General features: G+C 38.5%; 1 protein-coding gene across 1 annotated transcript; it reads left to right on the top strand.

Moving 5' to 3' along the window:
* On the top strand, positions 1-26,176 carry LOC126335721 (histone acetyltransferase KAT6A-like). The gene is made up of 8 exons (XM_049999176.1): positions 1-73; positions 8,887-8,966; positions 11,209-11,673; positions 13,570-13,797; positions 19,144-20,800; positions 22,052-22,176; positions 22,785-22,862; positions 25,212-26,176. The coding sequence occupies exons 2-8, from the start codon at positions 8,896-8,898 to the stop codon at positions 25,540-25,542; spliced, it is 2,955 nt and encodes a 984-aa protein (XP_049855133.1). The 5' UTR covers positions 1-73; positions 8,887-8,895; the 3' UTR covers positions 25,543-26,176.
* Positions 26,177-27,576: the final 1,400 nt, after the last annotated feature.

The raw sequence follows: 27,576 nt of genomic DNA, 5'->3' as shown, positions 1-27,576 counted from the left end.
TACGCGCTTCTTCTCGACGTCGTCTACGACACCACTTGTTGCCGACACGTTTCTGCAGCGACTCAGCGAACAGGTAATGTGCATGCTGCGCATAATTTATGCGACCCGTTTTCAGTTAGTTTGCATTCTTCGAAGATACACACGGCGTGCATTCTTTTTATGGTTCAAAATACGCAGATGCTACCCGGTATGTTAATGTCAGTTTCTTGATGGCGGCGGAGAATCTTACTAGTGAAACATAGTGCATTGTTAGATGGAAATTCTGTGATTGTTTGAAGTGGCGTACAATTAGATCTGCCACGGGGTGCTTGTTTGCGTGGTTAGCATTCGTTCGGGTATCAGTGTCAGTTCATGTAGGGAGGACATTAAAAGATAAGTTCGCACGTCGCTCTATCTACTTGGTGGGTCTGTTAGTTTTGAAAAGAGTTAGAACAGAAATTTGCCACTGAATCTGTAATTGAGGATAGAAGTTAATCTTCACTTTGCACGATCCTTCGCTGCGCATCGGTCGATGCACTTGGCTACCCGTGTATTTATCTTTTTTTTGAAAATTCCTCTAGTGCGAGGTAGGAAGGCTTCTCTGCTTCATTAGAAATCAATGGCAGTCAGATTTTTTTCTGTGGAAGCGCCTTTGTTTTTAGGACTTTGTGAGTGCTGACGTTGTTGCAAAACTTTTGTTCTGCCGCTCTTAACTTACACTATCAGTTATCTTATTATGAGACTATTGCATTTGTGACATTTTTAAAGGCAGTATTACTGAAAAATACTGCGTAGAGGATGACGTGCAGTCAACTGTAAATGTTATGCTACTTCTAGTACGTTTTCTCTGCGTGAATTACTGGAATGTATATGATGTTCATTTCGGCAGAGTAAGCAAATGCTTTTTTTTATGTTGTGGTGTTCTTTGGTGCTTTGCATGAATGGAGATGATTATGAAGTGAGCAGATATTTTCTGTGTTGTGCAAATAGTCACTAGCGCCAACGTAAAAGGGAGGACTTCGTAAATGTAGATCAGTATCGTGTTGTTGGTATTGCATGGCTTCTGCATGGCTGTCTTGTTAAAAAACTGATTATTTTTATAGAATCTGCCCGTGTATTATTATTGTCAACGACCTGTATTAAGTTTTTTCGCTTGTTCCTATTGATTTTACTTCGCAGCTGAACGTTGTCGTTCGAGCTCGGGTGTAGTGAATAATGCGGGTGTTCCATAATATTCGTTTCTAATACATTTAATCTTTCTGATTTACTGTGACATGAATAGCAAACGCATTTGTGGTTCCGCTAACAGTTTTTGCTATCTTGCCAAATAATTCTTGCAGCAAATGAATCAATATAAGTATCGGTACCAGAAACTAAACGAGCTCGGCTTCAGTATGTAAGGAAACGGCGTCACCGAATTTAGTACAAAAATCTGCAACTAAAACGCAAAAATCTAAAAGCGAGTACGGCTGATATACTCGTTGACAGTAGCCAATTTCTCAAAACGACAAGTGCGCTCCGAGTGATGGAGGAGTCAACGCTATCGTTATATTACGTGTATCTGTGATTTGCGCCAGCGGTTTTGCGAATTTTGCTTCTCGATGGTGTGAGATTCGTGGGAAAAATGTGTTGTCACAGGCATATGAGTTACGGCACAATAGGCGAAAGAAAGTCTCCGGAAGCGCTGTTGCCGGATTTCATCTGCGGTGTGCAACCGGCTGCAGACCAAAACAATAGTCGTCTATGGAGCTGCAACACCGAGTCGTTGCCGTAGGACCTGCAACTATCACGGTCGTTCTTTTCCGACACGAGGCTGACAGCGGCCTTACGAGGAATCCAATGTATTCGCATTTATTCGTAACAGCGGCCTTTCTGTGCCTTAGGCATACCCGCTGGTAATCTTTAACGACTTCGCTGTAAAAGAGTGTAAAGTCTTATCAACCGGTGTAACTCAATTCTTTTCGTGTAGTTTGCTTACGCAGGCTGGCGGAAAAGGCCCGTTTTATATTTGTCCTCGTGAATGCTTATTAGTGTTATTTAATGTGTGAAATGTGTAAACTCGTCGTCGCGCAGTGATCGGTGAAAAAATAGTACAGTTCTGTACTGTTTTTTCCGTCGATTAATTGAATTTGCGTAATTGTGTGGGCTTCCGCGGCCAGAGTCAGTAGACAAAGTATCGAGTCATAATGTAAAAACTATACTGAAGTAACCAACCTTTCGGTTGAGTCTACTATGGTAACCATGGCCGAACCGTTCGTTTCTCCAGCATTATTTTTTATATTAATACTATCCTCAGAAAACTTGTGTGGTCATTTGAGCATCTTGTAAAGATATTTATGTGGTTTCTAGCTCGATAAATTCTGCGCAAATGTCCGCTGGCTATTATTGAAACGAGTATTTGTTTACAGATTCCACCGTGAGATTGGTGAGATTATCGGCAGTTATAGGCCCTTGCACAGTATTCATTTCGGTGTGTTTAATTTCTGTCATAGTTGTGTTGACACTCAAAATAATTGCTGACTAGTTCAGGAAAATATGTTCTTTCGAATGTAGTTACGAGAAGTGTTTGTGTTTCAATGCAAGTATGACAAATATTGTAGAAACTAAAGTATTTTTGTTTACGAACGGCTGTATGAAAAAGTACAATGTAATTGTCGAAATTTTAATGTTTGACGTCAATGAGATTGGCGCGGGACACTATAAATATGAATGTTGAACTATCAGCGACATTTCTACATTTATTTCTGGTCCACTGTGGGACGCTATTGTCGCTTCGTTAGCGCGCCTCGCTGTTTTGGGCATGTCCGCAAAGTCCTTCTTCTGATTCATACTGGTAGTTCTATGTATAAAGCACTAAAGTTAAAAATTTGACTTGGTTAGTTACATAAAATTTGAAGACAACTTTTCCTATCTTTAGCAAACAATCGCGTCCACCATCTGATTAACTTGTCTAGTGTTTCAGATGGGCGGATGAAGTACGAACATTTCAATCCTATCCCACAAGATCAGACAGTTTCCTGCATCTTTCCACAATAGTCTCGGGGAATGAAATGGAATTTGTCTACGATAAAGCTACTTGAAAAAGTTTAAACAATTCACAGGAAGTCTCTAAGTAAATGTATTTTAGTGTTTTGAAATGAACGATCGTAGCCCGTGTCAACATGTGTAAATGTTAAACTCAGCGAAGTTTCTGTGTCTATTTGATTTAATTATTCCGGTCCCCATAGAAGAGGTTATTTTATATTACTCTGGGCAAGCTGTTTACTTTTATCCGCAAAGGATGTTTCTTATAAACAGTGGCTTGTGTCAGTGTATGAATGTCGCGAGCACTGAAACTGAAGTGTGACTTGGTTAGTACATGTGAAGAGTACGGATTCCCTGTTACGTAATGATCAGGTGTCCTACCTTTACCATATAATCCTATTCAGTGTATGATCTTTTCCGTTGGCTCGAGTGGGCTATTACGATATAAAATATATTCATTTTTTTCCTGGTGACAGGGAAATCGAGGTAGATTTCATGTTTGTTTTTACATTGCATTTCATGTTTCCTTGAATAGCCTGCGAATTCTGTCGCTCAGATTGATGTCGTAGTCATGTCCATACTGTTTCAATATGACACCACCAGCTTTCAGAATCTTTTGACAGAAATTCGTACTTGTTTCGACTAAATCGTTTTTGTGCCGCACCTAAAAAGAGTTGAATACATCTTTCCAAATTTGCAGTGTCTACTCAGTGGATATAATGTGAGGGCTTAGAGTGTTAGTGTTTAACGTATATCAACAACGATTTACATAAACTTTCAGCGGCCTTGTCGTTCTTTTAATTCAGCCGAGAATCACGCGTTTTGCCGATAGTACAATGCGCTGGTTGTACGTAGGGAATTAGCGGCTGTGAATGCTAATTTTCTGGGCTTGTCTGTCAAAGTATCTACCGCGATACATATGTAACAGTAAGGAGCGACCTGGACTGCTGTCTACAGTGAGTCAGTATGTCTCTTACTATATCAGCACCATTCTAGTGGCTTTGACACTGTACTCATATCCTGATGGATCTTCGCGCACCTATCACAGTGTTTTCCGCTCAGTCGTCCATATAAGTTTCTGTGCTATTTCTAAAGCGGTGAAGTTGAAGACTCGCTACTCACCCTCCACAATTACTGCTAATCGTTGGCCCTTGTAAGACCCATAGTGCTTAGAGCCATTTGAACCATTTTTTGTTAAGGATTAACCGTAACCAAATTCCCAGGTGGTGTTTAATCGGTGTCACTGATTAATGGTGTGCTGCTTAGCGCTAGGCCAGGTTGTTTTTCCAGTTTGTGCATTAGACAACGGACTCAGCTGTCTCCGTACGTTGCGAGTTGTGCTGCCAAGACTACAACCATTTCTCATCGCAGTTCATAGATAAGCTAGGCGTCCACTACGATCTGTGATGCTTTTTTTTTTTTTTTACGTCTGTATTAATATTCCGTGAAACGAACCCTCTCTTAGCGCTTTCCAGCTTCCGTGGGTGTGATTTTGCTTAGGTTTTTCGACATCTTTATTTCGATAGGCTTCTAACACCGTAAGGACTCAACTGTCGCCGAACACTGCCGCAGGTATAGTCCTGAAACGAAATACGGTGAGACCTGTCTTGGGGTGCAACCGCAAGGTTTATGGCACAACGTAATTAAGGAGCCTATCAATATAAAGATTGAAAACCTAATGAACAGGGATGCTGGTTTCAATTTTGAAAGAGCGTGTGGCGTAGCGTTACGGATTGACGCTTGGGAAATGTAGGATTGTCAGTGGCTGTTGCTGCCGCGTCATACGCTTTCTCACGCTCTGGACAGTAACACCTGTCGTTCTCTGCTGGCTGAATGATGCTGCCCTAAAATTACATGTACACACAGCAGAACGTCTAATTTGCACTCGTGCATGGGAATTAATGCAGACCGTTGCAAATTACCTGATAATGTGAAGTTTTGTAGAGCCTTTTCGAATAACTATACTTAAATATTGTAAGGATGTTATATTTGACGTAGTTTCAGAAATAGTGAAAATTACTAAACCTAACTGAAATTCATAACTTCGCATTACAGTCAACATTCAGACGCTAATTTGTTTTTGTAAGTACATCAGAGGATGTCTTAAACTGAGTAAGTTGTCGCCACAATGTTAATGAAACGATGCTTTAAATGTATAAATTACGAAGTAGTCTCGGCTTCCAAAAGTACAAATTTTTTTATTTTGTTTATTATTATTTTGATGTGATATAACGTTTGAGGGAATGAATAGGACATGTATGTAAAGCAGGAATTGTTGAAAGCGTGAATAACAATTGTGAGTAATGCTGAGAATCTGATTTGTGCAGTCTTGATATGAATCTCGTACACGGGAGGGGAAAGTGAATTGTAAAGCAGTCAGTTTTCGCCGTTGTAGAAAACCTGTCACAGTATTTAAGATACCGTCGTATGAAATTTTTATAGCACTGTCTGATTTAACGAATTGGTGAGATTTATTTATTTTTTAAGGACAAATGGCAAAAATTTCGTGCACATGCCAAAGTCAGTATTCCGATATTAAGAGCGACATACTGCAACCACGAACAGTGTTCAAAAAATGTTCAAATGTGTGTGAAATCTTACGGGACTTTACTGCTAAGGTCATCAGTCCCTAAGCTTACACACTACTTAACCTAAATTATCCTAAGGACAAACACACACACCCATGACCGAGGGAAGACTCGAACCTCCGCCGGGACCAGCCGCACAGTCTCACGAACAGTGTGGAATAGTATATATACAAAGAAGTATAGAATGCATTTGTATTTTACAAACTCATTTCTTTATTTGACCTTTGAGTCTGCTGGTAAATAGCTCACGGTGGTCATGAGTCAGTAAGAAGCCGACTGTTAAGACTCCGTGCATCGTCAGACGCCTTTTAGATTTCTCGAAATATCTTGTTAACGAATAATCAAGCAATCGAGAGTGTTCAATTAAAAAGAAAAGTGGGTCCTGGTTTGGATGAAATGAGATATCGGTATGGACGAGGTCGCTTTTCCGAGAAAATGGCTCTGAGCACTGTGGGACTTAACATCAGAGGTCATCAGTCCTCTAGAACTTAGAACTACTTAAACCTAACCTAAGGACATCACTCACATCCATGCCCGAGGCAGGATTCGAACCTGCGACCGTAGCGGTCGCGCGGTTCCAAACTGAAGCGCCCACTACTTAAACCTAACCTAAGGACATCACTCACATCCATGCCCGAGGCAGGATTCGAACCTGCGACCGTAGCGGTCGCGCGGTTCCAGACTGAAGCGCCTAGAACCGCTCGGCCACACTGGCCGGATCCGAGAAAACGCTTAGAAATTTTATGAACCGTAGTTCCACTCGTTTGGCCTAGAGCACCGCCAGTTTTGACGCCATTGAGAGCTGGGTTCGAGAGGAGAATGCTGAATTTCTTCAGCTGTCTACTAAAACATTCAGCCGTATAATTTCATACAAACTAATTATTCTTCTTACGTCTTCAACCATCAGTGGGGCTGGCAGTGGTTTGCCACGCTTCTTTGTAGGTGGTGCAGGTGGTATCGTCCACGATCTGGTTGATGTATTCCAAGTTCTTCCTCTCTAGACGCAACGTTGCAAGACGATTAGAAATGGAACGAGAACGGTAGTAGGGAAAGCTAATGTTAGCCTTCGGTTTATTGGGAGAATTTTAGCAAAGTGTAGCTCATATAAAAAACCGATCGCTTATAGTACCCTGGTGCTTCTTATTCTTGTGTAATGCTCGAGTGTTTCGGATCCCCACCAGATCTGATAATAGGAAGACATTGAAGCAAATTCAGAGGCGTGCTGCTAGATTTGTTGCCGGCAGATTCGATCAGCAGGCGAGTAGTACTTACTTAAATGGGAATCGCTGGAGGGAAGACGATGTTCTTATCGCGACACACTTTTGAGGTAACTTACAGAACTTGCATTTGCGGCTTATTGCAGAACGATTGCAACTGTGGCTGCCACCGACACCCATTTCGCGCAAGGACCGCGAAAGCTAAGACAGGGGCGTACAGGTGGCCATTTTCCCTCGCTCCACCTTATGGTGGTTTGCGAAGTGCGTCCTAGTTGGTTTCATTCGTAAATATTTAAATTGTTTATTGGGCTCAAGAACTTTGTCTTGTCGTCATATAATGATAGACTCCCTTTGGTTAAATAAACTTAAGCATGAATTGCATAGTAATTATGTAAATCACACTAAGACGTCCACGATGTGTTTCAGTGATAATTGTTTTGGGTGGTCTTCAGTCGAAAGGCTGGTTTTTTGCAGCTCTCATCTCCAGTCCGACCTGTCAAGTCTCCTCATCTGTGCATAACTACCGCAACCCACGTCAATTTCACCTCCATATTGCATTCGAACTTTGGTATTACTGTACTCTACAGCCCACACCACCCCCTCGCTCATTAAATTGACAATTTGTTGACGCCTTGGGATGTGGCCTAGTGATTTTAGTTACTCAGTCTACCCATCTAATCTATAGTATTCTTCTGTAGCAACACATTTTAGAAGCTTTTATTGTCTTCCTATCTGAACTTTCCAAGTTTCTTCTTGGTTTCCCTTACTTTTTGCACAGTGCTCAGAATAAATAACATTGGTAATAGGCTGCGATCCTATCCCACTCCATTCTCAATCGTTGCTCCTGTTTCATGTCCTTTGATTATCATATCTACAGTCTGGTCCTTGTAATAGTTTCTACCAGTCCCAGTATTTCATCCCTGATATCTTCAGAATTTCAAAGAGTGTAGTCCACTCAGCACTATCAAAAGCTTTCTCTATATCTACAAATGCTATAAACACAGTATTCCCTTTCTTCATCCCAATTTCTAAGTAGAGTCATGGAGTCAGTACTGTTTCTAGTGTCTCTGCATTTATCCATAATCCAAATTGCTCTTCACCAATATTGGCCTCTGGATTTTTTCATTCTACAGTAAACAATTTTTTTCAGTATCTTGCAGGTGTGACTTATTACACTGATAGTTCAGGAATATTCACAGCTGTTAGCATTTGTTTCCTTTGTCATTGGAAATATTACAATTCTTATTGAAGTCTGATGGCCATGTCAGTCAGATTTTGTTTGTTTTTTATCCTTTTTTTGTACTTGTGGAAAGCATATGACTGTGTTGTCTATCTGTACTGTGTGTTGCAACAATATTATCATGAGTGTGTCCCATTCCATTCACATATTGTACAAGGAAAAATGCTTAGCTATGTATCCTTATACGTACTCTAACCAGTATGTCATTTCATTAAGAGATGCACTGCACTTCCCCAGAACCCTGCAAGAAAACCGGAAGCCCTCCATTCACCCTCCCTAGTACTGTTTTTAAGGATGTGTCTGATTTCATACCTGTTGTTGGCATTATACAATGTGACCTGTTCAAAATGTTCACCTCTAAATTTGTAATTGGATAGTACCTGGCTCTTTCTCTTGTGTATAGACATTATTTTGCGTTCATTCACATTTAAAGGAAGCTGCCATTCAGTGAGCCTAGGCAGAAATTATGTCCAAATCTTCCTGAATTTCTGTACAGATTTCCAATTTCGCCCGAATTTGTGCAATTCTCAGCAATTGCTTCACGATTAGAATTCAGCGTTTGGGCTGCAGCTCTTGCACACTTATCCCAGAACTGTTCCCTGTGGCATGATGACCATACTTCGTATTTGCTCTACTAATCCATTGTTTTGTGAATCCTGACACCTTGGGAAAAGTCTTTTGGTCTGTACACAGCTGTCATGATACTTACAGGTATCAGTAATGTTGTGTTGAGCAGTATAGCAAGTAATTTTTAGTATTAATGTTAGCATACTTGAAAATTATTGTCCTAAAGTGTCCTAGTTTTTGCAAGGAGCTAATTTTGTACAGTTTGTTGCAGATATTTGTGATGGATCACCCGAAGCCACGTCAGCAGCAGCAGAGCAATTGTGAGCAGGTGCAGCAGAATACACAGCCATGGTGAGTACACGTCATGTCACTTTGAGCTCTCCTTCGTCTCAAATATGCGACATTGCTGGTCATGTTGAGATGCGTTAAATAATGGCAAGTGTGTACGGTTGTTCAGTAATTGCACAACAAGAGAGGAATCTCTGACAGGTTAATGATTGTTTCTTGTGCTGTGAACCACGCATGTCTCCTGAAGTATGATACCATTATAAAGTTTTTCCACACTAAGGAACGGAAGCCCTAACATCTTTACAATTTGCAACAATACATGCTTAACAGGTGCACCATTCTGATGTAAGCTGCAAAAATTTGTAATGCTTCTTTATATCTTTCCTTTATCCATGTGGAGACAGTTTTGTCATTGAGAGATAGCATGCATGGCAGTTTTCCTTGCACATGGGATTTTTAGCCCATTTCATGAATTGATTTTGGTGACTGAATAATTTGTGCATTCATTATCTCCCATGTACAACATTTAGTACAAGATAAGATAAAACTTGTCAAGTCCGGTTAAAATATAGCCTACATTTAAGTTTTAGCTATTTACATTTCCCATGTAGTTTATATGAGAGTGGTCCCTTTCCTGGCTATTGTTATGTGACAAAAATGTAACATATATCGCACATACATCAAGTAAAATCTTTATTTAGTGATGTTCATGAAAAACAAGTTTGTGTTCGAATGTTTTAAGTTGTGACATAATGTTAGTGAAAATCTTAAAGTATCTTAAATTTTATTCAGACATGACAATGGTGTTGTCCAATTTTAAAAAGTGTAATAGGATACGTATATCACTGTTGTTTTGTTTTCATCTGTATCTGTACTTTTTCATCATAGTATACAAGATGTTTTAAATAAAATAGAATGAAACTTCCACATGGGAAAAGTATATTAAAAACAAAGATTCCAAGACTTACCAAGCAGGAAAGCGCCGGCAGACAGGCACAATGAACAAAACACACACACAGAATTACTAGCTTTCGCAACTGATGGTTGCTTCTTCAGGAAGGAGAGGGAAAGACGAAAGGATGTGGGTTTTAAGGGAGAGGGTAAAGAGTCATTCCAATCCCGGGATCGGAAAGACTTCCCTTAGGGGGAAAAAAAGGACAGGTGTACACACACACACACACACACACACACACACACACATATCCATCCGCACATACACAGACACAAGCAGACATATTTAAAGCCTGACGTTCGGATAATCGACGCTCTACTGTACCTTCAAGAGACAGGCAGGCAGCACACCCCCATACTATCACATTTATGTAGCTGGTGACTTAGAAATGTATGACCACACAGTTACATATATTAGCCCTATTGTATCAAATTTGTCTCATTTCCCTTGTTTGTAATATTGTGAAGAACTCGTTTCTTTAACTATTGTCATTTTTAGGTGTTAGACTTTTATTTGGCATGTTTTATCAGCAAAAAAAAAACTATATTATGATGACATTTCACATCATCAGGTTTGATTTTGACAGCATGCGCAGCACATTGTGTTCATCCTGTATAAGGGGTGCCTCTCCTAAGACTTGTCAGTCCTCATCCTCTCTTGTGTTTTGGCAGATATGTGTAATTCCAGTTTTGTAATGGGTAGATACAGTCACCCCAAGCAGATGCTATTCGCCATTGTGTTTTACATTGTAAACAAAATGATTTTTAAAGGACTTAATGTAGCTCTTCAATAGAATGGTCCCAAACTAGCCTAGTGCAATGTTTATTTTATCATACGTGTTAACAGGGACAGTAAAACAGTACCCTGGCAATAAGGGTGTAGTACTGCTGCATGGTGTTAGCAGGGCAGAGCTGGATGTGATTCACTGCTTGTGTACTGGTTATTCTTCCTATTTTACTGTCACTGTTAATAAATACTGAAAAAAGTGAACATCACACTAAACTAATTGTTTACTTCTCCATCGAATGGTTGTGTGAAATTCTGCTTTAAACTTCATTTCAATTGTAACACAAACAGACTACTGTCTTCTGTGGAAATTTAGTGTTGCAATCAAAGATGTGATGAGCAGTGTTTTTTTGGGCTGACTCCACAACGCAAGGCAAAAAAAAAAAAAAATGCAAATATCTGCCAAAACATCAGAGAAGATGTGTGTGATGACTCTTAAGGAGAGACATCTGGTATATCACTACTCTGTGGTTTGGGCTACGAACATTTATAATGTCTACCTTAATTTCAATGACATTTTCATGTCGTAATGAGAACACCTTAAGTAATGCCTTATAATGTCAACAGGAGAACATCTGATGCACTGGAGGGGCAGAAAGTAGCAATGCAGAAGTTGGAAGAATACGAGCAGGGGACAGCAGCACCTGTGATCCCAGATACGACATCTGGTGGTGAGGGTCAGTTCAAACCAGTAGTGCCATTGCAGGCACCACTGGCGATGTCTGGTACCTCCCCGCAAGTAGACATTCCACATTCCACATTGCCACCATTAGAAAACACAATAGCACCCCATGTTGTGGTCCAGCCACAGAAAGACCAACAGAATGGCACATTGCAACTGTCTCCCGAAGAGTGGCCGACACTCAGAGAGTTGCAGACACGAGGCCGCCGCCGCCGTTCACGAGAGGATCCCAACTCGCCACAGCAGCAGCGGTCAGCTACGACATCTCCCAGAACAGTGCAGCACCACAACAAGGACTCCTCTGTGATCTGCACACAACAGGACACACCTGCTAAGCCAGAGCACCACACGTGAGTACACCAGCTTCCAATCAAGCCTTTTGTACAAGCATCTCACTTTTTTTAGAAATTTTGCTATGTATGTTTTTGAGCTGTTCGTTAACAAAATAAGAAAAAGAAACTCAAACTTGCTGGACATATCTGCTGACGTGTCTATCTGTCCACCTCGTGCTTATTTGAGAGTAAAATGTAACATTCTACCAAGAACAGTAGCCAGTCTCTATGTGCTGACTCCACTTTGATACTGTTAGTTATCCTGTATACCATCACTAAGTGCTCAGACAAGAGAAATCTCTTCTATATTCACAATATTTTTTTGAGTGTAATTCTGGAGGCATAAGGACATGATCAATCACCTGTAGCTGCAGCCTATCTTCATGATAAATGTCTACTATACACACAATATAACTTGATATTTTTTGCATGAGATGTTGATAGCATAACGACAGTGATTTTTTTATTGGCGGGGGAGGGGGGGGGGGTTTGATGAGCTCTACCTTATCCAAGTTCACTGTACTCAACAATGCATTCACAATGGCTGCTACAATGGTGTGTTACTGTGGGAGCTGTATTGTTTCCTAGCTAAATTTGGCAATGGGCAGGAAACAATGTGTATTTACTGAGGTCGTCTGTCTTGCAACGATTCCTCCACTCCCAGTAATACCATTTTCGTCATATAGTATAGCACAAGTGTCCCTTCAAAAATCCCTCTCTTTCTCAATGTTTTCTAGTTAAGTTCATGCTATGCCTTGGTTTTACACATGCCCATCGTGTATATTCAACTGAGCAACACAGAAGCTTCACTACTCAACACAATGTGTCGGCAGTTGGATAGAGTAACTCTGCAATGTCTCAACAAACAAAGGGAGGTGTTCCACTTTTGCAGATGTACGTGCTATTTGATGGCCCGTGATCGAAAGCAAACATAACATGACAGTTCATTGACTTTTTCTTTTTTCATACTGTCATTTATGAATGTGATAACTGTTACAGGAGGTTATTTGGAATCAAGCAGGATTCAATTTTTGTTGATTCCACCAGTGTACCAAAAATTCATTACATCGTAAACATCCATAGTTTGTTATTTAACACACGAAGCTGCATATATTCATAACTTTTTAGGTTAGAAACACTGTATACAGGGAGATTTCAAGATGGTGTTACAAATATGTAGGGACTGTGGATGAAGGTAAATGTTAGAATGTGTAGTAAAGGACCCTGGTCTCGAAACAACCCAGTTGAAAGTTATAAGAGAAAATCGTTCTGATACCTGTGACAGTGGACGTCTTCTACTGTAAGCTCTTTGCTGCTTTGCATATTTTGGGAGGAGGTAGTACAGGCCAAAACAAGAAAAAATGTCCTGTGAAAATGGGGTCTAAAATGCATACCTTAACAGCTAAGAGCCAACAAAGATGAACAAATGCTCATAGCCCTTTGGGGCCCACTCTTACTAGATTTGTTGTTTTTGTTTTGGCCCATACTACCTCCTACCAAAATTCAGGAAAGCAAAGAATTTGCAGTAGACGAAGCCCGCTGTCAGAGGTATGAGAACAATTTTCACCTACAGTTTTTGACTGGGTCTTTTCCATCATCCCTGAAAATTTGTAACATAATCACACAGTCACCCTGTATAATCTGTGAGAAAGTTTAATATCTATGATTTATGTTTGATTCTTATATTTCCCCTGACAACATTGTTATTGCAATTGCAGAAAACTCTTTTCCCAAATCTGTTAAACAAAACTCACACATATATGCTAAGTACGTGGGGAAAGAGGTTTTATTATATGCAATGTAATTTCTGGAGACTGATGCTACATTTTTGAATAAAAACTAAGTAGAGGGTTGCTCAATAAAATGCAAGTGTGATGGCTGAGATAAGTAATGAAAACTGTTATATTTTTACAGGGAAGTGAGTACCACAAATCAAGAAAACATTAATGCTGCCGATTCAACTATAAAAACCTTAGAAGTACCATCAGATGCTAGCAACCAGAGGGTAGAACAAAATGAGGAGGGATGCAAAGAGGAGCGTATGCCAACTGAAACGTGCAGCACTCCATCTACCCTCTGTGAAGAGCCTATTGATGCCTGCCAACAACCCAGCGTTGGTCAACAGCAGATAGATTACATACCGTGAGTGACTATTACAGGCATTTCCTTCTTATTATACTGAAAAATTATTTGGGTAGAGTATGCACATACTTTTTGCAAAATTAGTTACAAGTTGCAGCGTTTTGAAAATATCTTTGAATTACTGCATATTCCTCTGAGTGTTCTCACACTCATAGCACTCTTGCATTAGCTGTTCTGCTTTTCACATAAGATTAGATATTGTGATTTTATATTCCAACCCTGTCCAGATGAACATGTATGTAGACTGATCTTTTAGGACTTCTGGGGAGAAAGATCTGAGAAAAAATAGATAATGGATACTGTGATTATTATATTCAAAAAGATACCAGATGAACTCTTACACAGAAAGGAAGAATTTATGCTGAAAAGCAAGAAAATACGCATAATCCCATTCTGGGATTTTTAATATTAATTGTGCTTCTGCACCAAGAGACTAACTTCCTTAACCCTCAAGCAGGCATGCTGGTTTTTATAACATTAGCAGAAGGGGGAGATACTTTGTACACATGCAAAGAATAACTGTCTTTAGGTTACCAAGGTAAATATGTACAAAGAAAATTGCAGTTTAATGAAATAAACTTACATTACATGAGCGAAATCACTTATTAATTACATAATAATACAATAAACTTTCAACTTATCAGTCTGCTGCCACGTACGAGTGTTACTCCATAGTAAAGACACATTCAAAGCATTAAACAGTGGAGCTGCAACAGATGCTGTACTAAATGTATAGATATAAAGGGAATGTATTATATCATGTGCCAAAGAATAATCCATAACAGAATACCAAATATACTTACAAAGTATTACATCTAGCAAATGCTTGCACACCTCTGCTAAACATAAAATGTTTTTGTAATTCACAAAAATCATTGCCCGCTATCCTAGCCACTTAAGTTAATAGGGAAGATGACGACTTTTTAACAGAAACGACATTCCATCTAGTTTAATTCTGTGATTTCATATCGACCAAATGGTTGGTCTAAAAGATGTGGCACATTAATGATGCAACATATAATTCCTAGTTAAGAGATGAAAACACACATTACAGTCATGTGATACAAAAATGCACTGTAACAAATTGGTCCTAGAAATGTTAGTCTATCACAATATAACAACCCTTGTGATAGCAGAGAAGTATTTACTTGACAGTCACCAGAACAATAATAGCTGAATGAGGGCTAATGGACCATAATAAACAAAAATTGTACTTGAATTTTAATTTTTGGAATTATTAAAAATTCTAATCTACTCATGGGGTGGGAGCAGGAATTAACAATGGTCTAACAGACCAGACTGTATGAGGCCGATAAGTAAGAAGAGAGAGCTTAACATGAATAAACAAACAAGAAAGAAATGAACAGAAATGTAACCCTAGAGGAAACAAAGAAGAATGAGCAACATAAATGGATGCAAATAATCAAGAACTGAATAAGTTGAAGTATGAGGGGGGGGGGGGGGGGGGGGGGAACCTAGTGCACTTAGACCCAGTGATGGAAACAGCACAGCCTATGATGATGAACTAGGGCATGTCACCTAAGTATGGAGATTCTGTTGTTGGGAAGGAGGAACTAGCTGATCCCTATGATGAAAAAGGCAACCGAGTTCCTGGTGCTATGTTCCACAAAATGTTAATGTGTTGCAGCATAAATTTGACTGCATACCATCTATTCTTAAAAGAGTTCATATCAAGAGAAACATTAACTTACAAACAGGACTGAACTTTTTAAAGGCTCTATGATAATAATAACACACACACTCATTGCCCGTTTAGTGCAGAGCAGCAAGATTACAATTGCAGAATGCATTAACCATGACAACATCGATGAACAACTGTTATGCTAAGAGTGATTTGCCCCCATACTCACATGCTTAACTGTTCGGGCCAGTTCGGAAGCATGTGCTTCTAAGGGAAAGAAATTTGTTAACTGGTCTCTGTTCTGCCTCGTGTATATATACATATTGTACTTTTATTTAGAAAAAATGTCAGCGGCTTCAAAACAGACATGTTATTTTCAACTGTGTGTTGTTAAGACTAATACAGCTTGTGTGGTTGTTGCAATTTAGATTTTGTTTACTTTTTTTGTCAGATCTGTAATTCTGTGTAGCATATTTGCTTGATTGCTGAAAATTTAATTTCTTTTCCTGTTTGGTAGTACCTATAATTCTTTTTAGCACTAAGACTCTCACCAAAAATATATTTGCAGTAGAATCCCTCTAATCTGTTACCTTCAGGACGGGGACCATGGTTGGAATGAAAAATGGTCGGATTATCCGAAAAATCTAATATTTATTGCAAAAAATATAAAAGGACATTTAGTACAAAAAATTAAACAACTAAAAGACATCTACAGTAATACAAAAAGGATGTTTTTTACACAGTGTTAAACAATATATTAACTAAAAAATGTCTACACAAACTATAATATGTATTGGATTTAAAAGGAAAAACAACAAATAAATTACAGTACTGTACTGTACTTAATAACATATAAACGATATATACTGTAAACTAAAAAATGTTTACACACTGTATATAAAAAAGAATTATTTTACAAAGAAATAAACTACTGTATGTATAAACTGTGAAATGATTATACTGTATGCATTGTTTTTACACTAAAAACGAAAACAAATTACTTGGAAAAAGAGTCAGTGATACATTTTTGTTTAGCAGATGTTATTCTAGATTTAGCTGCAGTGTCCCTCCATTTTTTTATCCACAAAACATGCATTGGAGTTGAAGTTGGATTCTGCCCGATGTATTGAAGGGCAACGTCAAAAGCGTTTTTTGCATCATTGTGTAAAATACGGATGGGGGGTTCGTCTTTGGCATCCGAGTGCTCATTCACAGTTTTCTGGCTAACAGCGGCAACAATCTGGTCGTCATTGACCTCTTCAAAAGTGTCACATTCGTTGATCCACTCTTCAGCTTCATTGGCAGGGACGTTCGGCTCCAGAGGTTGTAGATCTTTAACAATTTCCAGTGCGTGTTTAGCTCATCTTCAGTATGCTCATTTGCAGTCATAAATTGTGGCCCAAGCTTACGCCACAATTTCCACAGTGTGCCAGGTTTCAGTTCATCTCATGCTGCAGCGATTGTGTAGATAGCATCTTTGATGTTCAGGGATTTCATTGCCTCAAATAAGTTATGACCTCCTTCAGATTTTTCCAAGATTAGCTGATATACTTTCTGCGACATCCGTTTTAACCATTCGATAATGGCCTGAACCATTGGTTCGATGAGTGAGGTCACATTAGTAGGCAGAAAGAGAGCTTTTATGTCTTCTTTCTGCAAATCTTCCTTAGACGGATGTAATGGTGCGTTATCCAACAGCAGTAGAGCACGAACAGGCAGATTTTTTTGCTTCAAGTCTTTTTCGACCGATGGCACAAACTCGTTGAAAAACCAGGATTTAAAAAAGTTGCTGTCCATCCGAGCAGATTTTTGACTGCGGTAATAAACCGGAAAGGAAGATAAGTTTATATTTTTGAATGACCATGGCTTCTTAGATTTGCCAATGATGAACAAGGGGAGCTTGTGGGTACCATCTGTGTTGCTACAAGGAATGACTGTTATTCTATCTTTTATAAGTTTTGTTCCGACCACAGATTCATTTGAAGCTGCGAGCGTTTTTGTGGCAACATTTTGAAGTTCGTTCCTGTCTCTTTGATGTTATACACTTGGCAGGGTAACAGTTAAATTTTCTTCTACAATTTCTTGAAACTTAACAGAAAAACCCTCAGCAACTGCAGCAATAGCAGATAGTTTTTCACCAGAAATAGAAACACACAGACACCATGAGGGGTTTTCAAATGATCAATCCAGCCTTCACTGGCAGCAAATTTACCTTTGGCTTCCGGTTTTTTCTGCAAAACTATAGCTTTTTCTTTGAGAATTGGCCCGGGTATTGGAGTTCCTTTCCTTCTTTCTTGAGAAAACCACATCCACAATGTGTTATCAAGCAGTTCAAGTTTAGGCTTTTTTAATGTTTTTCAATTATTCAGAGTGTTTTCACCATAAATTGTAACTGTATAGGATTTGATGTCTTTCTGATTCTTCCTCCAATCCTTAATTGTGATAACACCTACATTCAGTTCCTTTGCAATTTTTTGGAGCAATGCACCTTCGTTCAGTCTTTGTAGCACTGCTAATTTTCCATTTAGTGAAAAAGTTATGTGTTTACATTTGAATCAAGACATGTTGAAAAACAGACAACTGTACACACAATGAATCTACAGTAATAAGTGCTGTAGAGAACGCAGAATAAAGCAATCAATGACATTTTTCAATCCCAACAAAGGATAAAACTGCACAACAACCTACAGTATAACAATATGCACAACGATAGACACTGCAACAATGGCCCAACAGCCGTCCAGTCAGTGAAATGTTAGCACAGGCTCACAAGCCTGAGCATGGTTGAGCTAACCAGAGTGATGGTCCATCCAAGGTCGGATTAGAGGGGTTCTACTGTACTTTCAAAAGGTATTCTCCCATGTGGATACAGTTTTACAGTTATTTGATAAGAATGACATTATTTTTCTATTTCTTCTTCCTACTAACTTAATCACTTCTCTGAGCTCTGAATGCAGATGATTTTCAGGCCTAACGTAAGTCGAAATATAGTCTTTACATGTGGATCTTGATTTAACACCATACAACTCTTATCAGATTCAAGCTTGTAGCAAAATGGAATTAGATTCCATGTTTTCACTAGAAATATGGAAATCATGTCTAGATCACTTCCTTCACACATGGCTAACTGTGTGATAAAATAGAAGGGATTGAAGATAGAAACAAAGAAATGAAAGAAAAGATAGGTGTTTGATATACAGACAAAAATGATCTCTTTGGAGATTGAATATGACCTCAGTTCAATAAGAATGGAGCAGCACTTTTTCTACAGTCTCTTTCAGTGAGTCATTTCAGTGTTTGCTAGGTGTGCTTTGAGATAAACACAGAAAGTCTAAGTGAGGATGTGAATCTTGTTCTTGCTACAACTGATTCTTTTGCCATAGCTGCTGCACACTTCTAACTGTCCCTGAAGAAGGAAATAATATGTTTTATCTATTTGTAGCACTTTCAGTGGAGGGAAAAAATGAAATTAATTTGTGCTAATTTTTTACACCAAATCTCATCATGGAATTCACACCTGTATGAAATGTAGTAGTTCAGTTTATTCTCACATCAATGTAATCAATTTTGTGCAACACTTGTACACAGTAAACATTGGTATATAGTTATTTCATCAGAGTGATAGTTATTTCATCAGAGCATGTGCACATTTGAGTCAGCAGTGGAGCAGAAAGATGAGACAAAGCCACTTTTCTCTGTTACAGGTCTTCCGGAGCCTCAACACCGGTACCATTACCGAGCAATTCCAAGCCCGGACCAGACAGTTCCTCACAATCTACAACAACTGCAAATTCACCCAGTGATGCTCTCCCAGATAAGAACAACCTTCCAGATATGGATTTGTTATGTGGACTTACTGTCCACCCAAATAAATCAGTTTCAAATCCAGAACATTGGAGTACTGATGTGTACCCATCAACGTTTCAGTTATCTGAAGTACCATATAAAAGCATATACAATTATCCTTATGCAAATAATTTACCACCCGCAATCCAAAAAATTGCATCCACACATGGAGAATATGTTTTGCCAAATGTTGCAATGTATGGAATCTTTCTGAGACCCAGTGAAGTTTCACCCTATTACAATTATCCAGGTGTACATAACAACCCTGCAATGTATGCCACATCACCACCATTTTACTGCCCTCCATCATCGCAGAGTACATCGATGAACTACTGTCCAGCACCACTCTACCAACCATGGCCAACACAGCAGGAGTGGGGAAAAATTGTGGAGCCTCAGTTACCAGTGAATCAGCAATACCTGTCTGGATTACAGCAGCAAACGATGGCGCAAGGCCAACAAGGGGTGTATACGCATCAGGCGCCAGTTGGTGACCAAATACCAGTGCTGCAACAACATTCACCAGTGGCTCAGCAGCAACATATGCTCGTACCACTTCAATGGACACCGAACTACCAGACGCCACCTGAGTCCCAGGAAAGATATATGACGCAGTACCAGCCACCGAGCACACAGCATGAGCCACAGCAATTAATAGCATCCCAGCAGTACCCACCCCCAGCCATGCAGCAGTACCCACCCCCAACCATGCAGCAGCAACCACAGTTGCAACAGCATTTTCCAACTACAATGAATGAGCAACTGGCATCTCAGCATTATCCACCTGCAACCATCTATCAGCAGCTACCGTTGCAGCAGCAGCAGAAATTTCCATCTACAGAAAACGAGCGAGTGCCCTCTCAACAGTTACTGGCATCCCACCAGTACCAAACAGTGTCTCAGCAGCAGATACTGCAAATGAAGTCTCAGGTACCAGTTACCTATCCAGTGCCAGAAACATCACAACAGCAGAGTGTGAACCAGTTACAACAGGGAGTGGTGCAGCATACGCCACCAGTCTCACATTTACCAGTGCCTCACAATTTGACAGAGGAAAATCATCAGAAAACCGCTGTGGACCAAGAACAAATGTTACACCCATCACAACATCAGAAATCAATGACGGACGAGCAGTGTCTACTATCAACACACAAAGCATCGCCTGAAGCTGAAGAGAGGCAAGCAGGAGTTCGGGAGACTCACGGACTAGACAGACCACCTCGCCTTCTGAGGCCTTGGGTGTCAGACGTGGAAGCTGCTATGATTCGTGGACAGGCACCCGTCAGGTCACCAGCCCCCGTGGTGTCAGCTACAGCACCTGCCTTACCAATTCAACCCGACTTCCGGAGACCACCACCGCCTATCAAATTTCTGGCCACTGCACAAGGAGTCAATCAACCCACGAGACCGGCCCCGGCTCAACAGCATTGTGCCAATGGTTCCCATTGGCCAGAACAGTACCAGGTCCCACCCAGGATGCTTAATAATCCCCGCAGTAAACAAAATTGGACAAATGTAAGTTTCTTATTGAAGCAAATAGAAAACTGTTTTTAGTAGGGATAAAAGATATCATCTTATATGCTGCATGATGATCAGCTAAAAACCGAGGCACTTCTGCATATTTGACAAATTGAGCTTGATTCTGTGTTGTTAAAATGGTTATAATTACAGTTTGTGATTACATGACTCACGTAGTATGTAGTATGTACCATACACTGCTCATTCATTGACTATACCATTATTGGTCACTGTTGCAGCGCATAATGTTTCTTGGCCGACGGCTGTGTCAGAGTATCGTAGGAGTGAACTTACTGTACTATGTTAGTATGAGCCTTGGGGATATGTTCATTCCTGCCATAATCTGGCCATCGGCCAAGAAGCATTTTGGGCTGCTGGTAACACTTACAGGCTACTGATAATGACTGTAAAGTCCAAACCAGTACAGCCAATAAATAAATTGACTGTTACAAGTATGTAGTATCTATTAAATTAATACGCATAGAATTCTGGTGTTTCTTGATGTGGCCTACATATCAACATGAGTTGTATAAGAATATTCTTTTGACATATTCAAGAATGGGAGGAAAAGTATGAAAACATGTATCAACTGTAGCAGCTTCAGAAGTAAATCAACAGTAGCATTTCATGCATTTAAGTTAAGGATTGTATCAACACTGGACCAGAGTGTGCACTGGCACTGGCTCTGGCATTTAGTTTTAAGCTGCCAAGAAGTTTCAAGAATTATATCATTAGTAGCTAAGCAGATTTTTCAAGGCAATTTTGTTTAATACTTGGAGATTTGCTAGGGTTTCTGAAATTTTTTCCTCTATCCTCCTCTGGCAGTTTTTTCAGCCGTTGCCCAAACTAATCACTATCAACTTTATCAGCTTCCATTATTCATCTTCCTATTTGCCACATGTTCAAAGCACATTCCTGCATAATGTTCAGTAAATCTTTCCTTGGTTTAGTGTCCTATCAAGGGATCATAGAGAAAGCAATTATTCAGATTAGATAAAGATTTGAGTGACATTTATGTGCCATCCTCACATTTCTTTGGAGAAATTTTAAATTTTGCATGCCTGACCTGAGTCATATGTCATTGCTTGCTTCATTTTAAAAAAAGGAACTACAAAAATTGTAGTTGCAACAGTGACTTTAACAATACAATTGTATAATTTGACTGATACAATGAACATTCATAGTGTCATATTCATCCCTGCCTAAGGAGATCTGTTTTATTCATTTTCTTCTTTTAATTTTTTTCAGCCATCACCAGTGGGAATCCCATCTCGCCGAGGTCGAGGAGGTTCTCTTATTAACAGTGTTGGTCGGCCAATACGGGGTCGTGGAGCCAGACTTCCAGGTTTAAATGGTGGTGGCTCTGTGCAGAGGTAAGTTATCTAGCACTGTAAGCGATGCAGCAGCTAATGCAGACATAATTTATATACCTTGTGTAGACGATCCCATAATAGTATTAATACCAATGTAAAAAAGTTTTTTGTTATAAGATATATCTTATTCTGGGGCCTGTTAAAAAGGCTCCAGTTGTCTTAGATTGTTCACTGGCAAATTAATACAATATAAATTTGATTTTTGAGTTACAATGAAAGTTTTGTACATGTGGACATATATGAGACATTATGTGTAGAAAGGAGAGTAGAATCATTTGTTAGGAGCAAATAAGCACATGAACATGGAAAATTGATTATATGCAGTCTTGTCATAATGATAATCTTCTCCTAGCCCCTGAGTATAATTTACTTATGAAATAGCTAATAATGAAACAGAAAACTATAGCTGGCTCTCTGCATAAAAAAATGTTTCTCTGTGCCATGTGTAGCCAGTTTTTTGCTGTGATGAACTTCCAGTGAAAATTTAGCCAACCCATTGAGTGATTAATTTTACAAACTATATTTTATATCATTGTAAATTTGTTTTATTGTATCTTATATCCATTATTCCGATGCAATGCCTAATAGTCCATGTGTAATTGTTCCAGGGTCTCTGGTCTGCAGAACCAGTGCTCTAACATGAATGGTCACAGGCCAATGACTACTCCTCTCCCTCACAGCATCAGGTGAGTTTCCTGGATAATTATGTAGCATTAACAATGTGTACAGCAACCTTTTTTGCTTTCATAATGAATTTAATTCGTACCAGCTCAGATATTAAGATTTCTATGGTTGAATTTATAGCATGAATTCTCTCCTCTCATTTCACTCTTGTCACATTTGATTAGCAGGTATTTGTGTGACTTAAAAAGATCAAATTCCTGTTGGCTGTTTCCCTCATGATGTCAGTTTCGTAGTTGTTACAGTTGCCATCAAGACCTCAAAAAATCAGAATCAACAGCTGCTTCCTGTTGTTTTTCCTATCTTCCACATTCGACATCTGTATTTAAAACATCTTCATTTTATGCATAAAGTTTTTTACTGCTCATCTCCAGCATAATAAATTGCTCTGACCAAGCCTTTTCCTCTCCTAAGTTCATTTAAGAATAGGTTATTAGGAAAATTATCATCAATACTGCCATATATTTTCCCTGTAAGCTTGTTTTTCTCCTTTTCTGTTAGGGGTCTCTTCCAATTACTTAATGCAGTGGAATGAAAACAAATAGATACAGAAAACAACCTCTTACTGTGTAGAGAAAGTATTGAGCAACACACACACACACACACACACACACAAACAATTTCAGTGTTTCTTACTATATATATAAATAAAATAGAAAGAAGCTTCCACATGGGAAAAATATATTAAAAACAAAGATTCCACGACTTACCAAGCGGGAAAGTGCCGGTAGAGAGGCACAATAAATAAAACACACAAACACACACACAGAATTTCGAGCTTTTGCAACCTGCAGCTGCTTCGTCAGGAAAGAGGGAAGGAAAAGGAAAGATGAAAGGATGTGGGTTTTAAGGGAGAGGGTAAGGAGTCATTCCAATCCCGGGAGTGGAAAGACTTACCTTAGGGGGGAAAAAAGGATATACTCGCACACACACACACACACACACACACACACACACACACACACACACACACACACATATCCATCCATACATACACAGACACAAACGTGTTATCATTTTAGCCACATTACTTTCACCCAGGTTGCAAGAACTGTTTATAAATGTAAACATTTCTCAAGTAGTCACCTGTTAAAATTTGTTATCATTACAGTAGCTTCAATAGTGACTCATCCTTGCTTTTTTGTAAATTGGAAGTGATAGGATTCTAGAGGCAGTGTATTGCATACCCTCATATATTTGAGAAATATGACACAATAATGTTCCAATATATTCAAACAAATTTAAAACTGCATAGTGCACTCAGATTTCTGTAAGTAATGTTTAAAGACATTCCCATCTTCGAAGTTGTATAGTGACATTATTCATTATCTGTTATCTCATGTAATATTGCTTATTTTTAATAATATTGTTTTTTTAATGTCATTACATAGCACTTGTATGTTGCCTGGAAGTTAACTTTTTCTGTCTTAAGTGAAAAGAGAATTTTAATTAAATATCTTTGTGTTAGTTTTCCAATTTGCTTTATCTGATGGAATGTGTACTCTTTTTTTTCATTGACGAATAATGTGTCACATTGCTGTTTGTTCGCATTATAAAAGAAAGTGCCACTGTATATGATACTGAATCTTGCCCTGTATACAGTTCAAAAAATGCATCAATATATATGCCTGTGGCTGAAAAACAAAAGTTTTGTTTTATCTCAATGCAGACCAGTTATTTTGTATTACAATATATCTATCCTATTTTTACATTACTACAGAAATGTTGGCTTACACAGTTACATAGAACTGCTGGCATCTGGGGCATGGAAAGTCAGTGGCAGTCATCGTAGTAGTTAACAAAACAGTTAGAAGAGCTGTTATTAATGCAAAAATAGTGACTCAACTGCAACTGCACAAACCTTGGTCCGGCAATGAGACAGACAGTGATCAGCATGTTGATGAAGCGTACACTTGTTGTTAAACCACAGCTCCCATTGAAATACCTCTAGAGTAGTACACTTTGTTCCTGGTTTTTTGACTATCATTCATATGCAGATGGTCTTTTGTCATGATACAGTTACATAAAATATCTGGCTTCCCATTTTGCTGATTTATTCAGTGTGACATAATGAGGAGATAGCTTGTTTGCAATATTACATACATAGGCACAGTTTTACTTGCAGTGTAGATTTTGGCAGCAAGTGTCACATGATTGCAACTTATTCTCTCCTTTTTCAAAATTATGTCAGGGTAGAAAGGGTTAAAGTCCCGGATTTAATTGATTACATATTTGGTACAGACGTCATTCATTTACGTACCAGTATTTCTCATATCTTTTTGTAGTTATTATCATATATTATTTTTAAAATTATATAAACTGATCATATTTTTCATTGTTATTTCTTTTCTCAGGAGTGACGCAGCTGTGACTACGTCAAATGAGAGTACCCATTTTGAACAACAACAGAAGAACGATTCACCAAAGGAGCCGTGCAGCAGTTCCTCAGAACTCCACTGCCAGGAAGAAAATACCAACACAGAAATTCTTGGGCAGGACCAACATGACTCTGCTGGCAATGTTAACACACAAAACTGCATTTCAACTGTTCAAGGTCGTAGACAACATAGAGGCACATATCGTGGCAGAAATGCATTCCGTGTAGGACGAGTTTTAACATCTAGACATACAACTGACAACATAAAAAGTGACGAAGCAAGAACGCTGAGCAGCCCTGACAGCTGACAGCTTATTGCATTATCATAAAATGGTGTATGACAGTTTTAAATAAGGATAGTGTCTGCATATTATCTTTCTATTAGATACAAGTTTTGTATTATAAGTAATATATATATATATTTTTTTTTCCCAATGGGAAAGAAATGTCCGACATAAGAGTGAAATGGCATATTGTAATGTGCTGTGTTGTTAGGTGCACAGAGCTTATCACATTCTGTGACTGCTTCTATGTGAAGAGAGAAAATGTTCACCACCATTCTGCTTTGTCTATGTATGTGAATTTCTTATGCTTCATAAAATTTAGTTTAGTTGAAAAATAATATGTACTTAAAATGATGTTTTGGCCATGTAGTTGTTTTATTTGAATGCATGTAGTTACTCAGGAGGTATAACAGATTATACTACAATAAGCAGCTTTATACCTTCTGTTCCATTTTTTATTTGTATGTGTACACTCTTTTTTATGTATCTAGTCTGTTTTTATTAACCTTTTTATTATGATACTAGTATATTTTTATCTTTTTAATATTTACGTAGTCACAGGTAAAATGATTTCATAACATTTATATTCCAAGCCTGTCACTTAACTTCACTCTTGAATTTTATATGTGTGGAAGTGCAATAAAAAAAATTATTTTATTACTTATATGTCTTTTTATTTCATCAAGTCTGGAACACATATCTATTCCATTACAGTATTCACATTAGATTCTTGGGTATTGCTTCTTCCTGAAGTTACCTACAAATTCTAAAGTCAAGCTTATGAAAATACTGTTTGTAAACAACTATTAAACAATAAAGCAATGCTAATGAATGTGATAATATACTAAATACACACCAAGACTTGTGATATAACGTAGTATGACATCTGACATTATAAAGGACAACTGTAGCATGAAAATTGTAATGCTTTCATAACCAGATGCAGTTTATAGAATTTCCTATAATTTCCTATTGTGTGTATCTCAATGTCTCAGGTTCTGAAAATCTCTTTTTTCCCAACTGACAGAAGTGTCTCATTTGGTTTCACTCAATTCGCAAAGCTTTAATCCCTGTTCACACATCACTGAGATATTTATGCCAGTATTAATTGTGAAACAAGAGCTGAGAAAGTCAATGGGTAAATATAATAAGTCAGGATGGATTAAAATGCCATAATCAAATTTCACATGCTATAATGCAGAAAATTTATAAGGTAAAAACTGGAGAATGTACAGTATATGTAGGTTAATACCATACTTCTCTTTGCATGAAAACACGAACACTGGTAATCTTCTCAAAGAAAACTAAATTATAGTAAGAGCTCACTGTCTGAAAATAAAATGATGTTAACATCAATGAATGTCATTAATTGAAATAGTCACGGAACTTTCACATTCTGCGAGACTCCTTTCTTGACTATCAAAAATGTTTTAAATTTTATTACTCAGATACGTATCTTATCTTACAGTTCAGACTCTTCAGTACTAAGTGTTGAGCTCCTTACTGGAAATTAAGCACATATTTTTTTCTATTAACTACAAGCTCTGCAAATGTGATATTTTGTTCAGTGCTCCTGACAAGATAAGCAAATGACAAAGTCACTGATTAATAATAGATCACCAAATGTAATGACTTAAAAATACAGTTCCAGTTGTTAATTGAAAAGTTGTGCTAGAAACATATTTACTGCTGATAATGAGAGAAACCATTTGGTGCTGAGTTTGGATGCAGTGCAATTTTGTTAATACCTTACCGTCTGTGTGCATTTTGTAAAAACTGTTCACGCTTTTAATTTTGAGGCCTAAATTGTTAATGGAGAATATTTTATAAAAATGATCACAGTAAGTGGAAGAGTGCTTCCCAACCTTTTCTCCCTCCCCCACATACAAAAAGAGACCTATGAAAGAATGCAAATGTTATTAGATAAAATGGACAGTTGCACACCAGGAAAAGATGTAAGACTACAAGAACAATTAATTCATCAGTGGGCCCTTTCTCAGATGCAACAGATAACAGAGAAACAGAAATGTCTTGCATACACTGAGACATATATTCACT

Source organism: Schistocerca gregaria, chromosome 2 (assembly GCF_023897955.1).
Source record: "Schistocerca gregaria isolate iqSchGreg1 chromosome 2, iqSchGreg1.2, whole genome shotgun sequence".
Taxonomy (NCBI): domain Eukaryota; kingdom Metazoa; phylum Arthropoda; class Insecta; order Orthoptera; family Acrididae; genus Schistocerca; species Schistocerca gregaria.
Note: the sequence above shows the minus strand (reverse complement) of the source record. Positions and strands in the feature narration are given on the sequence as shown.